This window comes from Primulina huaijiensis, chromosome 10 (assembly GCF_012295235.1).
Source record: "Primulina huaijiensis isolate GDHJ02 chromosome 10, ASM1229523v2, whole genome shotgun sequence".
Classification (NCBI taxonomy): Eukaryota; Viridiplantae; Streptophyta; class Magnoliopsida; order Lamiales; family Gesneriaceae; genus Primulina; species Primulina huaijiensis.
Genome location: NC_133315.1, coordinates 19,912,506 through 19,932,531, shown reverse-complemented (window position 1 = coordinate 19,932,531; position 20,026 = coordinate 19,912,506). Strand labels below are relative to the sequence as shown.

General features: G+C 34.1%; 4 protein-coding genes and 1 non-coding gene across 9 annotated transcripts in view; 1 reads left to right on the top strand and 4 right to left on the bottom strand.

Moving 5' to 3' along the window:
* Window positions 1-379: 379 nt before the first annotated feature.
* Window positions 380-5,219, bottom strand: LOC140986596 (uncharacterized protein At4g06598-like). The gene is made up of 5 exons (XM_073454899.1): window positions 4,818-5,219; window positions 3,485-4,224; window positions 2,370-2,445; window positions 2,135-2,261; window positions 380-1,047 (listed from the first exon to the last, which is right to left on the bottom strand). Exons 2-5 carry the CDS (start codon window positions 4,204-4,206, stop codon window positions 866-868), a joined length of 1,107 nt encoding a protein of 368 aa, XP_073311000.1. The 5' UTR covers window positions 4,207-4,224; window positions 4,818-5,219; the 3' UTR covers window positions 380-865.
* Window positions 5,220-7,454: 2,235 nt separating this feature from the next.
* On the bottom strand, window positions 7,455-10,941 carry LOC140986469 (uncharacterized). 4 transcript variants are annotated; one of them, XM_073454729.1, is made up of 3 exons: window positions 10,512-10,941; window positions 8,643-9,787; window positions 7,455-7,917 (listed from the first exon to the last, which is right to left on the bottom strand). In XM_073454729.1, exon 2 carries the CDS (start codon window positions 9,783-9,785, stop codon window positions 8,667-8,669), a length of 1,119 nt encoding a protein of 372 aa, XP_073310830.1. In that variant the 5' UTR covers window positions 9,786-9,787; window positions 10,512-10,941; the 3' UTR covers window positions 7,455-7,917; window positions 8,643-8,666. The 4 variants fall into 4 exon arrangements, with proteins under 4 accessions (XP_073310830.1, XP_073310831.1, XP_073310832.1 ...); XM_073454730.1 differs by having other exon boundaries at window positions 10,525-10,941; XM_073454731.1 differs by having other exon boundaries at window positions 10,646-10,941.
* Window positions 10,942-11,901: 960 nt separating this feature from the next.
* Window positions 11,902-11,975, bottom strand: TRNAR-UCG (transfer RNA arginine (anticodon UCG)). Its single transcript has one exon. It is a non-coding gene; the product is annotated as a tRNA-Arg (tRNA).
* Window positions 11,976-17,968: 5,993 nt separating this feature from the next.
* Window positions 17,969-18,575, bottom strand: LOC140986597 (ferredoxin-like). Its single transcript, XM_073454900.1, has one exon. It carries the CDS (start codon window positions 18,526-18,528, stop codon window positions 18,076-18,078), a length of 453 nt encoding a protein of 150 aa, XP_073311001.1. The 5' UTR covers window positions 18,529-18,575; the 3' UTR covers window positions 17,969-18,075.
* Window positions 18,576-19,591: 1,016 nt separating this feature from the next.
* Window positions 19,592-20,026, top strand: part of LOC140986595 (ATP-dependent DNA helicase Q-like 4A) — a 12,849-nt gene continuing 12,414 nt past the window's right edge. Inside the window, exon 1 of one of the 2 annotated variants that reach the window (XM_073454898.1) lies at window positions 19,592-20,010. In XM_073454898.1, the coding sequence (XP_073310999.1) occupies window positions 19,991-20,010 (20 nt within the window). In that variant the 5' untranslated portion in view covers window positions 19,592-19,990. The remainder of the gene's footprint in view (window positions 20,011-20,026) is intronic. The other variant, XM_073454897.1, reaches the window with a different exon arrangement.

Here is a 20,026-nt window from a genome sequence, read left to right as displayed (position 1 = left end):
TCTATTTATGTAATGTAATTTGAAGCTCATTGGCTCAAATCAATATATTTAGGATGTTAGTAAAGAAAAAACACATGAACACACAGGCAGTGGTTTTAAATTTTTTCAATAAATTGCATTTTTCACGTAGATATCAAGTTAACAACATATATGTCAAATGGGGGTACAACAATGAAGGTATAGGGATCTAGTCGCTCGCGAGTTACTCGGATCGTAAAAAACTCGTTCGAGATTGTTCGTTAATCTTATTGAGGTGAGCTCGATCTTGATTTCGAGCTCTACAATTTTATTTTTGCTCGACCCCGACTTAAATGATAGATCATGTAGCTCTGGGAAGGTGCTTCAGCAATTCTAGGTTTGAAGGAAAGTTAGACTACAATAATCAAACAAACTTATATAGCAAACTGGGGTAGTTACATTTCAACATCTCCATCAGCAATCAGCAGACAGAACTTAGATAAGGTCCAATCTCAGATATTTTCATCAAAGGATAATGCAATGGAAAGTTTGAAAGTTTCTATTTAATCAGCATACGCATTCGAGAAAGCCGCTGGCATTAACCCTGTTTGGGTAACCATCTCAGGCGAGTCATCGGCCAGAAGTACTATTTTCCAGCACAGACTACCAGGCGCAAGAGGAAACAAACAGTAACCTTACAAATGAAAACGGAACCAAATAAAAAGATAAAAGGAGCAACACAAACAAAGCAAGCGACGTTATTTATACAGCACAGGACTACAGCACAAGTCCGGCTTTCAATAAAATATAGAGACTGGTCGTTGTCGTTGGCATTGCATTGGACCGTCAGTTGAGGAATGGGTTGGAACATGGGATTTGTGGAAAAAGCTCAAATATTAAGTTGGCCCTATCCAGACTCACGACCAGCACTTGCTTGCTTGTATTTTAGAGAAAGGTTGGCAAATTGTTGGTCGAGATCTCTGCTGTTAGCACGTCGATGGCTGGAAGGAGTCTGCTGCTGTGGCTGCTGTTGTTGCTGGTACAAGGTACGTAGCCTTCCGACTTCTCTCTCCAAGACTTCATGTTCCACTGCACATAGCCCACAAACTTGGTTATAGTAACTGTATTTATTGCCATTTAAGAATAACTGTCACAGAACAAAGATATAGTAGCTCTCTACTATCGTGTAAACGCATCCATATCAATTTAAAATATGAATCTTTCATCCGTCACATTAGACAATTGATTACAAGATCCAGAAATGGGTAAGCATCAAGGCAAACATAGGCTCGACAACTAGGAATGTAAACGAGTCGAGCCGAACACTAGAAGTCTAGAGCTCGGCTCGTTTAAGGCCAAACATAGGCTAGAGCTTGATTCGAGATTTTACCACGAGGCTCGAGCTCGTTTTGTTTTGAAATTACTAAGCTCGCGAATAGCTCAAGTTCGGTTCATTAATTGCTAGTTTATCATGTTTAACAAATCAGACTCTAGCTCGTTTCGACCTTATTAATCAAGCTCGTTTTTTAGCTCGAGCATTCTTACACCCATTTAAAGGGTGTGATTCTCCTTCCATAGTTTTCAATCACTCTCATTTTACTAAGTTAATCGATGTGGGGGCAATACTAAAAAGCCCAACAAACTAGCCCGACAAACTAGCCGAACTCCGAGCACCTTGCGAGCGGCTTGGTTCATTTACGTCCCTAATGTCGACGAGTTATATGCTAGTTTTATGGTTGAAGATACTGAAGGAACATGGTTTTCGTTGGGCCTGGGCCTGGGCCGGGGCGTATAAAAAATAACAAACTCAAGGGAATCAACTTTATATTTGGAACAGACAAAACTTCCAGAAAATTTAAGTTAATGACAATGTCAATTTCTAGGGAGCTTTGCAGAGCAAGGTACAAAAGGATCAGGCACAACTGGAGAAAGATATTTAGTTCATTCATTGGCATGAACAAGCATCATTGTAATTTATTAGTATTGGTACTACATATTCTGATTGGAAAGTCTATCTATAGCTTTGACAGATGGATCCGAAGGATACCTCATCCTTCAATTGTCCATATAGACTAATTTATCGACATGTTTTTTTCCTGGGCAAAAAACACTAACTAGATGATATATTAGGCAAAAAACACTAACTAGATGATATATTAGTAACAAATATACTTACTATATTTGATAAGCTGCTCCTGAGCTAAACTATCTAATCGCTGCTTCAGTGCTTCATTTTCCATGCTCAGAATAAGATTCTGCTGATTAAGGAATTCAAGTTCCGCAGAAACTCCAGAGCCTTCAGCCTGAATTATACATGACAAATCCACATTCAGGAATTCAACATGTATAAACTAAAAATATGTAGCATAAACTCCACCTAAAATAGTTTTCTAAAGCAGAAAATAACTTGCCTGTAGAGCTTGGACATTTCTTTCAAGTTCAGCTATGTATTGAAGCTTCCGGACCCGTGAGCGTTGAGCGAATTGCCTACAACCAATACAATATCTTAATTTTAAAGCCTCAGAAAACTTGCTGTTATTTGTTTTTACATGAATGAATACGATCAAGAATATAAAATTCAATGAGATGCAAACACAACATTTCAAACCGGTTGAGGGGCTTTTTCTCCTTTTCTCAACAGTAAAGTCTAAAAGAACATGAAAGAAATATCAGCTTGTATCATGCAATAGATTTGTCTGATCATAATGCCAACCGCATTGTGGATAAAAATAAATTAACTATTGTGTGTGAAAAAACATAAATATCTTCAGAAGTATAACCAACTCGATCATTTACGAATCCCAGGACCACAAGCAAACATTTGAAAATCTTCTCCACTTTGGCTAATATTAATCCAAATCACCATTGAGGCATTTCTTGGAAACCAAACATTCAAATGAATGTTTCTTGAATTATATTGTTTATCACAATTTAATCTTGCAGCTTATCTAAATATGCACCGATTTGTCTTTTCAAAATGTACTACACACAATTCTTAAATCATTGGGGTGGGCCATGACTGCTTATTACCATTCTACATATCATGTCAGAAATATATGAATTTATTATCGAGGACCTAGATTTTCAACTCAAGCGTAATTTCCAAAGAGAAATTCATATTAAAATAAAAACTTGTTTTTTTAATGTAGATTAACGTAGAGAGAAATTTCCATCTCCAAGTCCAGTAACTAAAGAAAAAATGAAGAGAAGTATGGGAAACTGTTTTGGAACGCCAGGAAATTTCAGAATTGTTAATAATTCCTTTTTGGAGCATGAAGATATTAATTGAAGCAATCTAGATATCATATTTTAAGACAAAGAGATCAAGAAATGAAAACGAAGAACAATCCTAAAAAAATTCAGTTTGCTTGGATCATGATTTTATTACCAAATTATGATGCAACATCAGGAAAGCTACAGAAATTCACATATCAAAACAGGCTAAATACAGCTGACTGGAAGTTAAAGATCAATTAACTTAAAAACCAATCAATATCATAGTTCAGGTAAAGATAAATCAACATACTGCTTCGAACGTTTTGTGTCTGTTTCTGAAGCAGGAAGCTTGGCCTGAGAAGAGTCCTTTTTTTCAGAGAAATCTTTGGGATCTTGAATACCAGGTTTAACAGCATCCCAGTTTTCACTCAAGAAGGGTGAGTTCCACTCTGCATCTTGCGATGTGTTTAATAGACCTGCATTTGGAACCAGAGTCTTGTCCCTAGAAGCATGGCCATGAGGAGGCAGGATGGAACTCACGGGTGTATTCCATCCCCTATTCTTTGTTTTACCAGGTGGTTGGAGATCGACCAAGAAAGAACCATGCCGTGCGTCGACATATGTATCGAATTCTTGAGATCCCCGCGAAGACAGTAGATTTATATTGTTGGTCTTAATATCATTTTGAGCGACATAATTCATGCTTCCAACATTATTTGCGTCAAAATATGCAAATGAATCACTTGATGAGCGACGATGACCTCCTCTCCGCACGGGAGTTTCTGGCTCATTGAGGAGCTCATCAAGCCAAGAAGGTTGCTCCTCCATCAAATAACTCTCAGAGGAGGTTCTCTGATGGTGTGCATTTCCTTCTCTAGGCCTTGAAGCAGCTTTCGGACCAGTTGCAGAAGCGGGAACGTAGTCGATGTACCCTGAGGATATGCTGGGATACGGACTTTTAGGAGGTAGTAAAGTGTTCTTTCCAGTGTACATCACACTTCTAATGCTTGATGGTCCTTTGGAGTTTGCCATAGCAGAAGAAGCCAATTCCTGAAACAAAACGACAAACAAGGTTAGTATCTCGAGGAAATTGCATTTTAGTATTATGATTTTACTTTAACTATAATCCACAAATAGCATGTGTAATTTAATCCTAAAATTTATCCGTTCCCTCATTCCTGAAAACCAATTAACTACAAACTTTCCAACAGACCAACATCATACCAGAAAAACAACAGATCAACTCAGGCTTTTTATCCAATAAAGCACCAACCCATAATATCGTAATTTACATTCAATCATACAAGTACTGCAGTCAGTGAAGTAAACCGGATACAGTCCCGCACCTATCAATTAAAAAACATCATGCAAAATTGCCCAAAGCTCAAAAGTAGCAGTAACCCGTCACACGGCTTCCATTATTTTCAGCTGAAGATAAAGCAATAGCAAAACCAATACAAAATATAAAAGGGCCTCTTTTGCAAATCTCGGAATAAAATGCAAGCTAGATTCAATTCCCTAAACTAATATTCCTTCACCATCCCCCACTATTCACACATATAAGCATATATCCACATTTCATGAATCCAGATCAAATCAAACATAAATTGTGAAAATAATTGGGAAAAAAATCGAATGCTAACCTTCAAGAACTGCGAATAAAGATCTGGATAATGCAAAATAAAGCCCACCCAGAGACAAAAAAAATCAAGGGTTCGCTACCGTTTTCTCTAGGGTTTGTTCTATCTATCCCATTCTTCTTTCTTGAATGAACCCTTTTCTCGATTTGGATTCTTGCTTCTGTTTTTCTCTCTCTCTACACAAAAGTTGGCATCTTGTAAGGTGAAAAAGGTGCGGCTTTTAGATTAGAGTTGACAGCCACAACTGCAGATGCAAGCGCATTTGTCCCAAAAAGATTGTCGCTCAACGTAAGATTCTGTCATACAAACTTCAAAATTAATACAGGAAAGTATTCACTTTTACTTTTAAATTTAATTTAATGTTTGGAAATCATCTTCTTTGCGAGTTTTAAAACATGGAATTCATTTTCACTCAAACAAAAGATTTGGGCTGCTCCCTCGTATTTTTCTGTTTTACACCTTTTACCTGGTGTAATTTTGTTCTATTATCAACATATGCTATTAAATTCTATTAATTATGAACCACTCGCAGTTTTGACATATCTACATCTGATAGTATATGCATGTATGTGTGTGTATATATATGTGTGTACATAACAGTTGATTTTTTATATAGATGATTTGTGATTTAGAAGCAAGTCTCTTGTGAGACGATCTTTGATTTTTTATATAGAGGATTTATGATTTAAAAGCAAGTATCTTGTGAGACGGTCTCACAAATCTTTATCTTTGAGACGGATCAACCCTATCGATATTCACAATAAAAAATAATACTCTTAGCATAAAAAGTAATACTTTTTCATGGATGACCCAAATAAAATATATGTCTCACAAAATACGACTCGTGAGACCGTCTCACACAAGTTTTTGTCGTATTTTAATTATTATTTGAATCACACTTAGATGTGATATTAAATATATAATTTATAAGAGATAATGTGTGAGTATTTTAATTTATTAATATAAGTATTTTCATAAAAATAATTGATGTCACAAAACCACGTCAAATTCAATTAGTACACTAAGTTCTTGTTTAATATGATAACATAGATATATTAATTTATCTTTGGACATGCATGTTTTAAACTTTTAGATTGTCGGCATAATTTATTAATATATGTACTATTATAATTATCATGCAATATCCATTAATAGTGTAGTTAGAAATTTCATGCCATTAACTTTAAATATTGTAATGGTGGAATTGTTTATTTAAATTCAAATTATAAATCTATTTTATTTTATTAAAGTTGAGTAAATGATAGTAACTATTTAGGAAGAACACCAACTTTTTATTCCAAATTTATCCTTATATGATACTAATATTACACTTTTGTTTTTTGTATTTTTTTAAAATTTCAACACACACCTTTATTTTTATTTTTTTATTTCAACAATTCAAATATCAATTTAGTATTTCCATAATTTTGTCAAATTTCATTTTAGTCTATTATTTTCGATATTAAAAAAAAGACTGTACACACACGCATCGCGTGTGCAAAATAACTAGTGTATATAATGCTTACGCACGTCTGAAATTTTCTTTAACAAAATATTCTCGTGACAAGAACAAATTAAATCAATGATTTATCAGCTTTGAAATCCAGGGTATTTTAAAATATATGTTTGAAGACCTTTGAAATATTGATTTTAAAATCCAATCTTACTAAATTCTTATANCAGTACGACTTATTTTTTTGGGGTAAGCTTTAATTCATTCATTATGATCCAAAGTTCTTACACCTCAATAATTGGTAACTAATGCACCAATCTTTTTCTCAAAATAGCGAGTACAAGTCAGGCAATATTTAAAATTTAACAGCAAGAATTGTGACTTTGAAAGGGGATCGGAGGGGGTTTGAGGCCATTAAATTAGCCAATCTCATGTCTAAGAATTAAATTTCTTGCATTTAAAATCCACAAATTTAGTTGAACTTATAATGCAACAACCATGATAGGCATTTTCTAGTTGGAAAGAGGATTTTAGTTCCACAAGCTTTTAATGTTTTTCTATAATTATCAGCAATCAGGACAAATCATTTATCCACCACAGCATATGTTTGGCTAACTCAAATGTGTTGTGTGACACCATTATTACAGCTCATAGATTATAAAGATGTTATTTTTTTTAAAAGGATTAGCAATATCGCCTCAACAAAGAACTTTGATCCATTTGCCTCCTGAAATAAGATAATGAATGATATATGATATAGAGATTATAAATATTTATAACTATAATTATTTGTAAAAACTGACTCAAATTAATGTCCCTGTACATACTCTCACATATCATGTGTGTGTGTGTATACATATTGTTGCCGCTAAATTTTAGTGTCTTTTTCCCCATCGACAATCAATGTCGCCAAAAAAAATTCAACCACCATATTCTTTTTTTTCCAGTAACACGCAGTTCCCTAGTTCCAGACTAAAAGATTCATTTGTTGCATCATCTCAACGCATGCTCGATTTGGGAAGATGTTGAAGAAATATTTTTCATAAAAACCCATGTTGAAAATCTGAAATTTTCAATGCTAAATCGTTTGGTTTCAGATCTAGTAGAACCATAGTAGGCTGAGAATATGATAATGTATCGAACAAGGAAAGCGACTAAAGTCCCAAAGGAAAACGAACAAGAGCAAATAAGATATACAAGCACTCATTAAGAAAGACGATGAATGTATGTATAAAGAATGTACAGAATTCCATTCTTGAAACCTGACCACGCATCTAACTCTTCCGTATTTACCAATGTCCAGGATCAGGAAAAGGTAGACTCCGTCTTCTGATCACAAAGTTCAAGCGGTCTCTAAAACGGTATGGGTAACTGTCAATAGTCCTACACTAAAATCTGACGCATGAAAATATGCATGCAAGTACTATCTAATCAATTGCGGATCCACTACCCTGGTTTTTTTGTTCCTGAGAAACCATATTACCAAAGATACCACATTTGTATATCAACAAACAGAAGTCAGTGCAGATTGTCATTTGTGGAGCGCAGGTAGAGAATGCAATTCTTTCCGATAACACTTGCGCCAAAACAGCTGGTTTGGAGCTGGAGAGAGAACCGTGAGTAAGAACTTCGAAGTCTGAAAACAACTACCTGCAAAATGCAATAAACTTATGATGTTAGTCATGTGATGTCAAGCCTAAAATTGCCCATAATCCAGATGGACGTGTTATTCAATTTTATTCCATGCACATGTTATCCAATTTTATTCCATTCTAAACCAAGATAGTACCTTCAACGTTTAAAAATAATATATATCAAAGAACACCACAATATCACAGAGTATAACCAGGGGATAACTGAAAGGCATACGGATATCAATCAAGAGCAAAATACGATAAAACAGAAACATTGAAGAATGATCAAAGGACACTAAAATTTAAACTAGTATATAATGATTCTAAAGAATCCACAGGTCTGTGATATTAACTTGGTAAATGTTTAACTTCTCCTAAAACTCATGCACCAGTCATTAGCAGTCTGGACAAACAAAGCTAACAAAGTAAGTTTGATCGAGCACAGCATGATAAATGATAATAATTAACAAATAAAGACAATCTAGAGATTTTGCAATACAATTAATCAAGGGTCAATATAGATACAGAAACACTTGGATTGCAGAAACGCTTTCTTAAGCAAACTATTTAAATTGCTTTTTTCAGAAAGTTAAAAGTAGTTCCATGTTTGGATAAAGTAATAAAAATAAACTTGTGCCCTAACTTTAAAATCTCAAAAGCGCGATTTTGTAGCTTCTGGCTTTTGTTAACAAAAAAAGTGTATCCAAACGCATCTGTTTTAGCAAAAGTGCTTTTGCGTACCTATATCTGCACAAAATGAACCCATCATTGAGGAACAGAAAAGATCAAGCAGCCATTGTCCCAGCGTACCCTGATCTCCCTCCCCACCTGGAGCCCCTTCTCTCTAATGATTTTACCCCATTTACCAATTAGATTGTAATAACTTCCACGCCATTTCAGTTTCATCACATACAAATCACCAGTATCATCATCCCGAGCATTAATACCAACTTGATGTTCATTCCTCAATTGTTCTCGAGCTTGGGGTGTCCAATAGAAAAGAATATGGTCTTCGACTGCTTTACCGGGAAGAGTAAGGAAAGGATGATTGGTATCCACATCTGACAATGTGAGAGCTTTTTTAACAGGCCAGATATCGTGTCCCGATGATGCCGGGACATAACGCTCCTCTGGAACTGAGAAGTATAAGCAGTTATTCATCCATCGTATTCTAATCTCTTGACCAACACCGAGCCCTTTATGCCTTATTATGTTCGCCCACTTTCCAATAAGATTATAATAATTTCCTCGCCACTTCAATTTCATTTCATGAGCATCACCGGTATCATAATCTCGTGCAGTTATGGATACCTGCTCGTCCTTTCTCAAACTATCTCTTTCTTCCGGAGTCCAGTGCACGAGAATATGGTCCTCAACAGAGTTGCGAGGCAACGGAAGGAAAGGATGATTAGGATCCACATCAGAAGGTGTCAATACCTTCTTAATAGGCCAGTGATCCTGCATCATATGTGTTGTAACAGCTCGGATTGGTGGCGCTGTAACAATCTGCTGTTGCGGAACTGAAAAGTGCAAACAGCCATTAAACCACCCAAGTTTGATTTCCTGCCCAACTTCAAGTCCCTTCCCTCGGACAACTTTTCCCCATTTTCCAATGAGATTGTAATAGCTTCCACGCCATTTCAGTTTCATCACATACATTTCACCAGTATCATCATCTTGTGCATTAAAATTCACTTGGCCTTCAGCTCTTAAATGTTCCTCCTGTTGAGGAGTCATATACACCACGATATGAGCCTCAACTTGCTGCCGAGACAATGTCAGAAATGGATGGGTGATATCGACATCAGAGTATGTGAGTGCTTTCTTGATAGGCCATTGATCCAGCACCTGAGCTACAGCTTCGTAATACGTCGTTCTCTTCATTCCTAAACAAGCACAAACATAAAACTGCAACCATGAGATTGAGGACGTGACATTTTTATAAAATATTTCCTTTGGGAAGAAACAACATAGAGACACACTAGAAATCCAAGCAAATAATGCACGGCAAAAGCTATTTTATCACACAACCAACCATTAACAGCCACATCTCATAAGTGGAAGACCATCATTCTACATGTGCACTGATGCCACTGATTTGATGCTATGATGATCACGTTTGCAGAGAAGTTTTATCAACTCCTGTGGTTGAGGCAGAACCTTGAAGATCGGCATGATCTATCGACTGCCTGATTGGTAACAACAATTTCTCTCCTCGTCATATTTTTTTTTTTCAAATCATGAATCGCACAAATTGCAAATCCAATAATAGAATCCATAAAAGTAGATGACCAAATTCTCTAATACTATATTAAAGAAATGATATAGAAGTCAAGTGCACTTTTTCACCTCATGCTGACCCTAGAGAGAATAGATTACTATAAATTCTGTGGAATTAAACAAAACCATACGAAAAAATAAATCCAAGCGACACAACACCATCAACAGATTCAAAAGAATAATAAAACATCTACTATGTCAAGAACCAGAGGAACACACCTATAATTCAAGCGAACAAAATAGTACATCCAATTATCCGACTAGCCACAGCAAACAGATTCAAAATTTAACCTTTACTCTATGAAAATAAGAAAGGGTGGAGTCTCTTACTTTGATATGATACCTCTACTCTATAATGTCGAGAAAAACCCTAGATCCTTGCAAACCGAAAAAAGAAAGCAATCCAGCAGGGTAAAGTTTTACACGAAAAAGGAAAGCAGGCGGTAAATTAGCTTGATACTTGCCAATTTGTTTAAGAGTGAAACAGTGAATCGAATCTGGGATTTAACAAGGGTCAGGAAGAACGACAAAAAACGTGGAACAACACAGTTTCAGCGACTGCAGAAGCATGTAAAGGTGCTGCGGCAGGGTAACTATGATGGCGGAAGAGATGACGACGGCGGAGGGCGGCGCCGACGATGAGAAATGCGAAGGTGAGAAAAATGGTAATGAAAGTGGATGGAAGTATTAAAATTACATTTGTCGCCTCGCTCTGTGGCCACCAAATTTTGTGGCACAAGTCTTCCTCGGCATTTTTTGTTTTGCGTCATTGCGTGTAAATAAATCAAGGTTCTAAAAAAGTGAACTGTTCCGAAACTCGGATATCGAGCTTTAAGTTTTTCAAATTTAAGTAAGATTAGTATATGTTTAAGCGTGAAAAAGTGTTTTTTTATCTTTAGTGTAATTGTAATTATCTCAAACCAATAAATAGATAAAATAATACATAAATATGATAAATTTAAGTCTGATACATTAACTCTCTTATTTATAGAAAAATAAAAATCTAAAAATTACAATCTTTATTTGTTTTTGCAACTATACCACATTAAAAATGTTAAATATTTATCAAATCATTATCAGACACGCTTAATCATGATTAAAATTAAAAAATAAACATCTAAATTATAAACCTAATTTATTATTTTAAAATAAAAAGACATACCTTCAAAATAAAAAAATTAAAAAAATAAATAGATGTGATTAATTGTGTTTAAATACGCTTAATTAAACGTTTTAATTACACTTAATTCGGTCATACTGTAACCGTTTTTTTCCACTTGCTCCGAAGCAAGGCGTTTTTGCCAAGTTTTAAGCTGCTTAAGCGGGTTTTTTTAGAATACTGAAATAAATATATTTTAGTATTCAAATATTTCATAATCTAAACAGAAAAATATGATAAATATAAAAATATTATATTTTCTCACTCAAAATTATATTCTAAAAATATAGTTAACATCATTACTAAAAATACATATTTTGGAAAAATGTGACAAAGATTAACCCGAGTCAGTATGGTCATAAAATAATATTTTCAAAACAAATTTAATAAACTTGAATTTGATTTGTTCCCATTTATTTAAGCAAAAATTAGTGTTTTCAAGCATCTATAAACTAGGAATTGTCTCGTGTCCAACAATAAACTTGAATTTGATTTGTGCCCATTTATTTACTGTTTATAAATAAATAAATAAATAAAAATTTAGAAAAAAGATAATCTAAACGACCACAGTGGGAGTCGAACCCACGACCTTTTGATCCGAAGTCAAACGCGCTAATCCACTGCGCTATGCGGTCTATTACGTGATATCTCTTTATTAGTTAAAATATATTTAAAATAAAAAATTATGTGATATATAAATTTTATACAAAAAACTGACCTCTGTCAATTATTTAAAATTACAAACACTCACGAGTACAAAATTGATATTTTTCTTCTAATTACTTGTATCATATAATCAAGGAATATAACAGAAGAATTAATTATTCTTAGATTTCAAATGTAGTATATTCAGATTTTTATTTTTGCCGCAAATCTCCTTATGTTATATTTTAATTAAATAATCATATTAATATATATATATATATATATGCATTCGCCAAATGTATTTTGATTCCCGCAGGACATTAAACATAAATTATGCAATAAACATCTATATATATATATACAAAATTCGGCTTTTGTTTCGGTTCGGTGTTCGATTTTTTCGGTTTGGATTTTCGATTTTTTCGGTTTTATCCGAAGTTTGAACACCCTTATTTAAAAATCTATATAATTTTGCCAAAAATAGTAATTTTCCGCCAAAATGTCATTTTTAAAAAAAGAAAGATATATCATGAATATTGAAATATATGTACTGCAATAAATGATAATTTCAATTATTGTTTGCATTGATTATATCAATTCATTTAGTTCAAATTTGAATTTAATTCATTTTTATATTAATTTAAATATAATTTATGTATTATATGTTTTTTATTGTTTTTTATTCAAAAAAAAGAAAGATATATCATGAATATTGACATATGTGCACTACAATAAATGATAATTTCAATTATTTTTTGCATTGATTATATCAATTCATTTAATTCAATTATTTTTTGTATTAATTCAAATGTAATTTATGTATTATATGTTTTTTTTATTTTTTTACTCAAATTGAAACTAAACTCTATTGAAAACGCAAACTATATTAAAATTTTTGCATTGATTATATCTATCAATTTAATTAAAAACTGTATAAATAAATTTAAAATACAAATGATTGCAATGTTCAGTATCACTCATGACGTAAATCATTCAAAATGTATTTTACTATTTTAAGTAATTTCCTGCCCAAATTACTTACTAAAAAAGAAATACAGTATTTAATTATTTTATTTAATTTTTCTAAAAATAAAATTGGTTGAGTGTTAAAAGTTATCACTACAACAAGATTTTCCAATAGACATTAAATTACAATTTAATAATCATAAATTTTTTTATCCCAAATGCATATTATTTCGAAATTATCTTAATTTGAAAGAATTAATGCATTGTAGTTTTCTTCCAAAAATCATATGTATATTGTATATCTTGAATTGTCTTCTTAAAAATTCAAATAAGAGAGCACAAGAAAATTAAAAGAGATTGATTCAAAAGAGTTTCAAATGGACATTAAATTACTCTCAATAAACATATATATTACCCTCAATAATCAGAAATGTTTGATACTCAATGCATGCAATTCGATATTTCCATAATTTGAAAGAGTTAATATATGGTATAATTATGTCAAAAGCATCCAATGTATAATTTTTGTACCTCGAGATGTCTTATTTGAATTTTAAATTATAAATAATGCAATATTGCATATTATATTAGAAACCAATTCTATTCTATTTATCTTATTAAATTTATCTACTCCAAAATTGAATTCTGAAATGACTCCTCTTTTCAGCACCATATATGAGTTGACTCCTTCCAAAATGCAATGTTCGTTTGAATTTAGATTTGTTCGTTGTTATGAACTACATACATATGGAAACAACGACACATTAAGTTTGAAATCTGTCTTTCATGATCGAGAAGTGAAAAATATTATTCTTCTATTTGTACAAAATTTTAATCATTACGTATTACTAATGTGATAATTTTCTTCTATATTACAAAGTTCACTGATACATGATAATATAAATTGTCCTGTAATGGAAATGATTAAACCAACTCTAAAGAAAATATGCATCTTATTAGAAGACATTTTATAAAATTTATTGACATTGTTTTGGAATACACATAGTAAATGTTAATAAAATTACTTTTCTTATTTATACATAATTTATTTCTGATCACATGTTTCATTTTTCTTTCGGAATAATATAATGTTGTGTATATTATGAAGAGATTTTGTAGATAAAATCACAACTCATTTGGATAAAGATATTGATGAAACAATTATTGTTATCATTCAAATGTGTCAAACACGTGCCATGTCACAAACTTGTTTGTGAATGTGGATTTAGACGAAATTAATGAATTTTAAAAAAGTATTTCTCATTATTTTTATTGAATGTGATTAAAATTTTTTTTAATCACATGTTAAAAAATAATAACATATAGCTTCTCGAAAATTAAAGAATTAAATATGTATTAAGGTTGGTGGTCGACATCAATATACTAAACACGATAAGCATCATGTCATTGCCTTAGACTAACACAATATAAAATTTTGATATATGATAGTGATTATTAGCCAAAAAAATTAATCGACATGTGTTGTATTTAAGAAAGTTTTTTAAAACTAACGAAAAAATAGTTTTTATTTATATTTTTTATAATTATATTATTTTTTTCAATTTAACTATCTATTTATTTTACACAAATTTTTAATAATATCATCCCGTGCATTACGGTTAAATACTGGTTATATAAAATGACAAAATCCACCCAAACTAAAAAGAAAAATAATTTAGTTTGACTCTATGATGGAATAAAATATAGCTTATCCTTCTCACAAATCTCATGGTTCTTCAACATGGTTGCTGCCATGAATGTGACAATCTCGACTATAATAATAATCAGTTTATTTAAATAATGAAAAAACATGTGCAATCGCAGCTTCCCAGTTCACCGTTTCATGTATCTTCTTCTAGAAAACCACACACTTTCTTGAAAAAGAGCTGTACTGTTGAAGAAGAAAGGGTCCATCTACGTTTCGAGGCACGGAAGCTGTTGGATTGAATTAAGTGCGAAAATGGTGGATTATAGAAAGGAAAGGAAGGTCGTCTGCTTATTTGTTGAACGCTCCATTCGGCAGTTGCTCCTTCCTTGTCTGTGATAGTTTATAGTTGCTACTGTTTTATGAGTGTTTTCTATTGCAGTGGTTGAAGAAGACAAAAAGAAAAGCTTTGTTTGCTTCTTTGGAGAAATTCGAGGAAGGTGTATTATATATATTAAAGCACATCTTTTTGTTAATCTTTGGTCTTTGTGCAGCGTAATGTTTATGTTATATATAATTATAATTGTCTCCTGTAATTGTGGAGTTGTTTTATGGTGATGAAAGATGATAGACTACCAATGTTCCTCGCATTTCTAAGTAAAAAAAAATAAAAACAAACTTTATTATAAGATCGGAAACACAAATACAAATTTGCATTTCCATTTAAAATCTCAAGCTATAAATGTGTAAATTAGAAATTAAATTTAATATGTTGATAAAGATTGGAGAAACTTACATTGGAATTTCGGGGCACAGTCGATGCTTCTAGGCCTAATTTCATTGTTGCTGGGGCAATGGTCAAAGTGGATCTCATTAATCTGTGTAAACTCATCTCTATTCACAAGCAAACTCTACTTGTGTTCTGAGGAAGATTATACTGAGAAAAAGATGATGATGTTCTTGGAATCACTGGATTCTTCCAACGAGATTAATATTCCTCCAAAACGACTTATTTACGGTGCATCTCACAGTTGCAGTGAGGTAACAAAATGCTGGTTTTCAATGTGTTTTTCTATGATATAATTGTGGAAGAAAGGGACACGAATTGAGGCATTTGCTCGTGTTTTCAGGAGCATGAGCCGTTTGTTTCTGCAGAAGGACTTGAACAACCTAACCAGTTCTTCTTTGTTCTCGGTATAACTCATTTTCTATGCAGTTGTGTGGTAGTTGGCCTGTCTATGAGCAAGGTAGCCATTTTCATCTTCATTTACGATGTTATTCGGCATTGAATGATTTCAAACTTACCAGAAACTTTTTTGCCAGAAATACCGGATGCAGAGGAATGCTTAACATAGAACTTCAACCGGATCATATTTGTAACTCGGTTGCTAAATGCAGATATATAGCTGGAGGAAGTGGGAGATTCAGGCAGGCGTGGTGGCAGAATGAATGCACAAGGTATTTGAAATTCTTGTGTAAACTAATCCTCCATTCTTTCAATCACTAAAATTCACAGTCAGTTCCGAGTTTGATTGGCAGCAAAGAACGAGTTGATGAGACGAACCTTTGCTTTGCATCGTGCATCCCATCCATGGAGTCGGAATCAAGTTCTCATTTGGATGGTATTACTTCTTATCACCACTTCCATGCCATCAATAAATGTTTGGAGCTCAACTTTGGCTTCAGTTTTCGTTGTTTCGGATTTTTTCTCTTGAGACGACATGTCCACATTCAATATATGCAGCTTTGCTTCTTTGGACAGTTTAGGAGTTCAGTGCAGAAGTCAAATTATATGGCCTTCAGATTAGGTTTCATCACAGTGAGTATTCAGACAAGAAACTGTAAAATGATTTTTCACCAACAATTGGAGAAGTGTGTAAGCTTATCCGTGAATTTTCAGAATCACGGATTGCCCCCGTCTTACATTTTTCATAAATATATGGTTCGCGTCATGGAAGACGAGTTCTATAAGATCGTCGGAATCAGGTATTTCACCTAACCTGTTCTTAACGGAAAGGACCAGGAAGTTTATATAATAGGTGAACCCACCAGATTTTTGTCCTGTAGCTGCCCACTTTGGGGTTATGCCATTCTCTGTATCTTCGTAAACATGCATGGTACGAAATTTGATCACATATCAAGATCAAAAGCACCGGTTTCTTGACACAAATAATAGTCCTTGTAATTGTATGTCGTGGTGCAGGTCTTAATATATACTTTCGGCTTTCGTTTATGCCCACAATCGTAAGTATAGTTGTCAGCTTCCTATCTAGTTTTCTTGCCTTTCCTATCGTCATCCTATTGATTACCGGGTGATTTCATTTTTCCACGCCTATTCAAACTCATGATATACAACATCATCAATGGTATCAATCAATCGCACGGACCTCGTGTGAAATTCGGGCTTCTTTGCAGAGTCCTGGTGCAGTTTTGGTGTGGCTATAGCACGCCCATTCTCAACGTAATCATCACTACGGTGGGTAAACTACCAGATAACTTGAAATGTTTTCCTTCCCGTTCGATCAGTTTTGCTATCATATTTATATATCTCAGATGGGATCACGTTTCAAGAAAGCTTTGATCGCGGAGAGTGTTCGGATGTCGCTACATAGTTGGTGCAAGAGGGTAAGGAGCGGTCCAGCACTTTGAACTCGATTGCGACAAGGTGTACATGACCGATTGACGAGGGAGACGAGACGAATACAGCGGCATCAGGCACTGTATCTCCATGTTCGTCCCCGGGTTCATTAAGTGCTCGTCTCGAAGACTCGAACTGTCTAATGTAGCTCAGCAATGTGGTTTCGACGCTTCAAATGCAGTGGATGGTTAAAAAGATAGTGAAGCAAACGTCGATAGAACAGACTAGGAGGCCAAGAATTAGGCCAACCTTTACTTATGATAATCATATGATGCATCGTTATTTTGAATTGCATGTACGCACCATTTCTCTATTTTCGCAGAAATTTCGTCCTTGAAATTTGTGTGGTCCAAGGCACTAGCTAAGAAATTGGGAAATTGCGTTTCTTAATTCTGTTACAATTCAGTATCAACCAGAGCCCTGGTCTCACATATATATGAGATTTTTAGTGTGAGGTGAACTACGATTAGAGATTTTTAATGACACACTAGTTATGCGTATAGTTTTTTTTTATCATTATCGATAGACTAACGTGAAATTTGATAAATTATAAAAAGATTAAATTGATATTTGAATTGTTGAATTAAAAAAATTAAAAATAAAAATGTGTGATGAAATTTAAAAAAAAAAACATAAAACAAAAATGTAGTATTATAAAGTTGGAAAAAAAATTTGTGTCATTTCTAAATGTTTACTCTTTCTCCTCCATTTTAATAAAATAGAATAGATTAATCTAAGATACAGAACAAATAATCAAGCATAATTAAGTAATCCCACAAATAAGAAATTACTAAACCAACAAGATGAAACATTAATTTCATAAAAAAAACATGGAATCGCCTCAACCTGTGAGTTCCTCCTCCTTATGCGTCTCGATGATAACATCAGACTTGGGATACGCAACACAGGTCAAAACCCATCCACCTTCCAACTGATCATCGTCCAGAAAGCTGCCATCCTCCTGATCGACCGCCCCGCTCAACACTTTCCCGGCGCAGGAGGAGCAAGAGCCGGCACGGCAGGAGTACGGCAGTTCGTACCCGGCTTCCTCCGCCTTGTCCAGGATGTAGACATCGTCTTCGCACTGGAACGTCAGTTCTCCTTCCGGGGTCAGCAGTTTCACGTTGTAGGTGGCCATGCATGTGACTCTTCCCTTGGAGGGGGAGAGCTTGGGGAAGAAGAGGGCGGTGGCTTGGGTGGTTCTGTTGAATATGGAGGTGCAGATGTCCGGGGATGTGGGGCTACGGCGGGGGAGGAGGGAGGCACTGATGACGGTGCCGGAGAGAGTGGCCATTGCTGGAGTATGTTGGATGCGAGAGAGAGTGGAGTTGGGGAGGGGAGGCTTTATCTTTTAAGTGTGGAGATAACGTGGCTCAGCTTAAGCTTGAATTTGTGTGGCAGTCGCTAATCTGTTTTGGCATTGGATTTTTGTCCACTCATTCATCAATGTGGGCTGTGGCACTTGGATTGGGATGGGGTTCTATACAAGTCTAGAAAGTAGCAACTTATGGCAATTTCTCATTCTCTCAATTAAATAAAAAATAAAAATCACTCTCATATGTCTATTTTTATGAAAAAAATTAGAAAAATAAAACCCCTTTTGGTGTAATGTAAAATATAATAATAATAATAATGATAATAATAATAATAATGTAAAAGACAAATCGATGATTTATCGTTTATCTGATATGAAAATCTTAAATATTTGATGAGATCTCAGTGTCAAACATATTGCAACAAATTACTACACCAATTCAAATATATATGAATCAATTTCTGTGTTATTATGCATAATTTTCTCTTTGTGATTTTGAGAATTTATGTTATCGTAACAATTCAATACTTTAATTTTTTTTTAAATATGACAAAACTATTGTCTTTATGGTTTAAATTATGCGGTGTGTGCGTACTGTAAGGTACTCCTTCTCTTTAAATGGTGACATTATTGGAAATGTCATCCCAAGCAGAGACTTTAGACAGGAAGATCCTCTTTCTCCTTACTTATTTGTATTATGTGCACATGGATTATCTTGTGATCTTCTATCTTTTCAAGAGCGACGGTTATTAACTGGAGTTCGTATAGACGGTTATAATTTCCGGGCAACTATTTTGTAACAGACATTGCAAAGGCTGATGGGACGAAAGTCCTTCATAATCGTAGGATTCTGAATTTTCGACACCAGTGTAACTATTGTAGGATTCAAATCCAATAGCTGCCCCATCATTGAGTATTTTTAATATTATAATTGTTACAATAATGACGATGAATATTGACCCAATTCAAGGATCCAAACACAAACCCGGAATGGCATTTCCGGGTGACCCGTATATGGCCAGCCCCGAATTGTGAAGCCCTAAACGCATCCCGCCATTTCGATTTGAACCTCCCCAATTCCTCACACACACACACACATTTCCTTCTACGCAGTGTAGGACACATTTCGTAACTTAGTAATCTCCGATTCCTGAAATTCTTCCAAAACCACTATATACCACCGTTGATTTCGAGCGCAGCTCACATTTAGATTTTCAGTTCTCATTGAGGCATAAACAAGAGGATTGTTTATGACATGATCTTCATTTTTTGGTCCTTTCCCCATTTTTAAGTGTTTAGAACTTGATTTCATGACCTTTGAATCAATTTTTTTTCTGGGATTATTGGTGTGATTCATTCATATCTCACACGTATGTCATTAAGAATGAGCTTTTGCGGACGTCCATAAACGTAAGAAGCTAGAAGAATTTATTTTTTGAGGATGAAGGAAATACACACAAGGTAAGAAGAATTTATA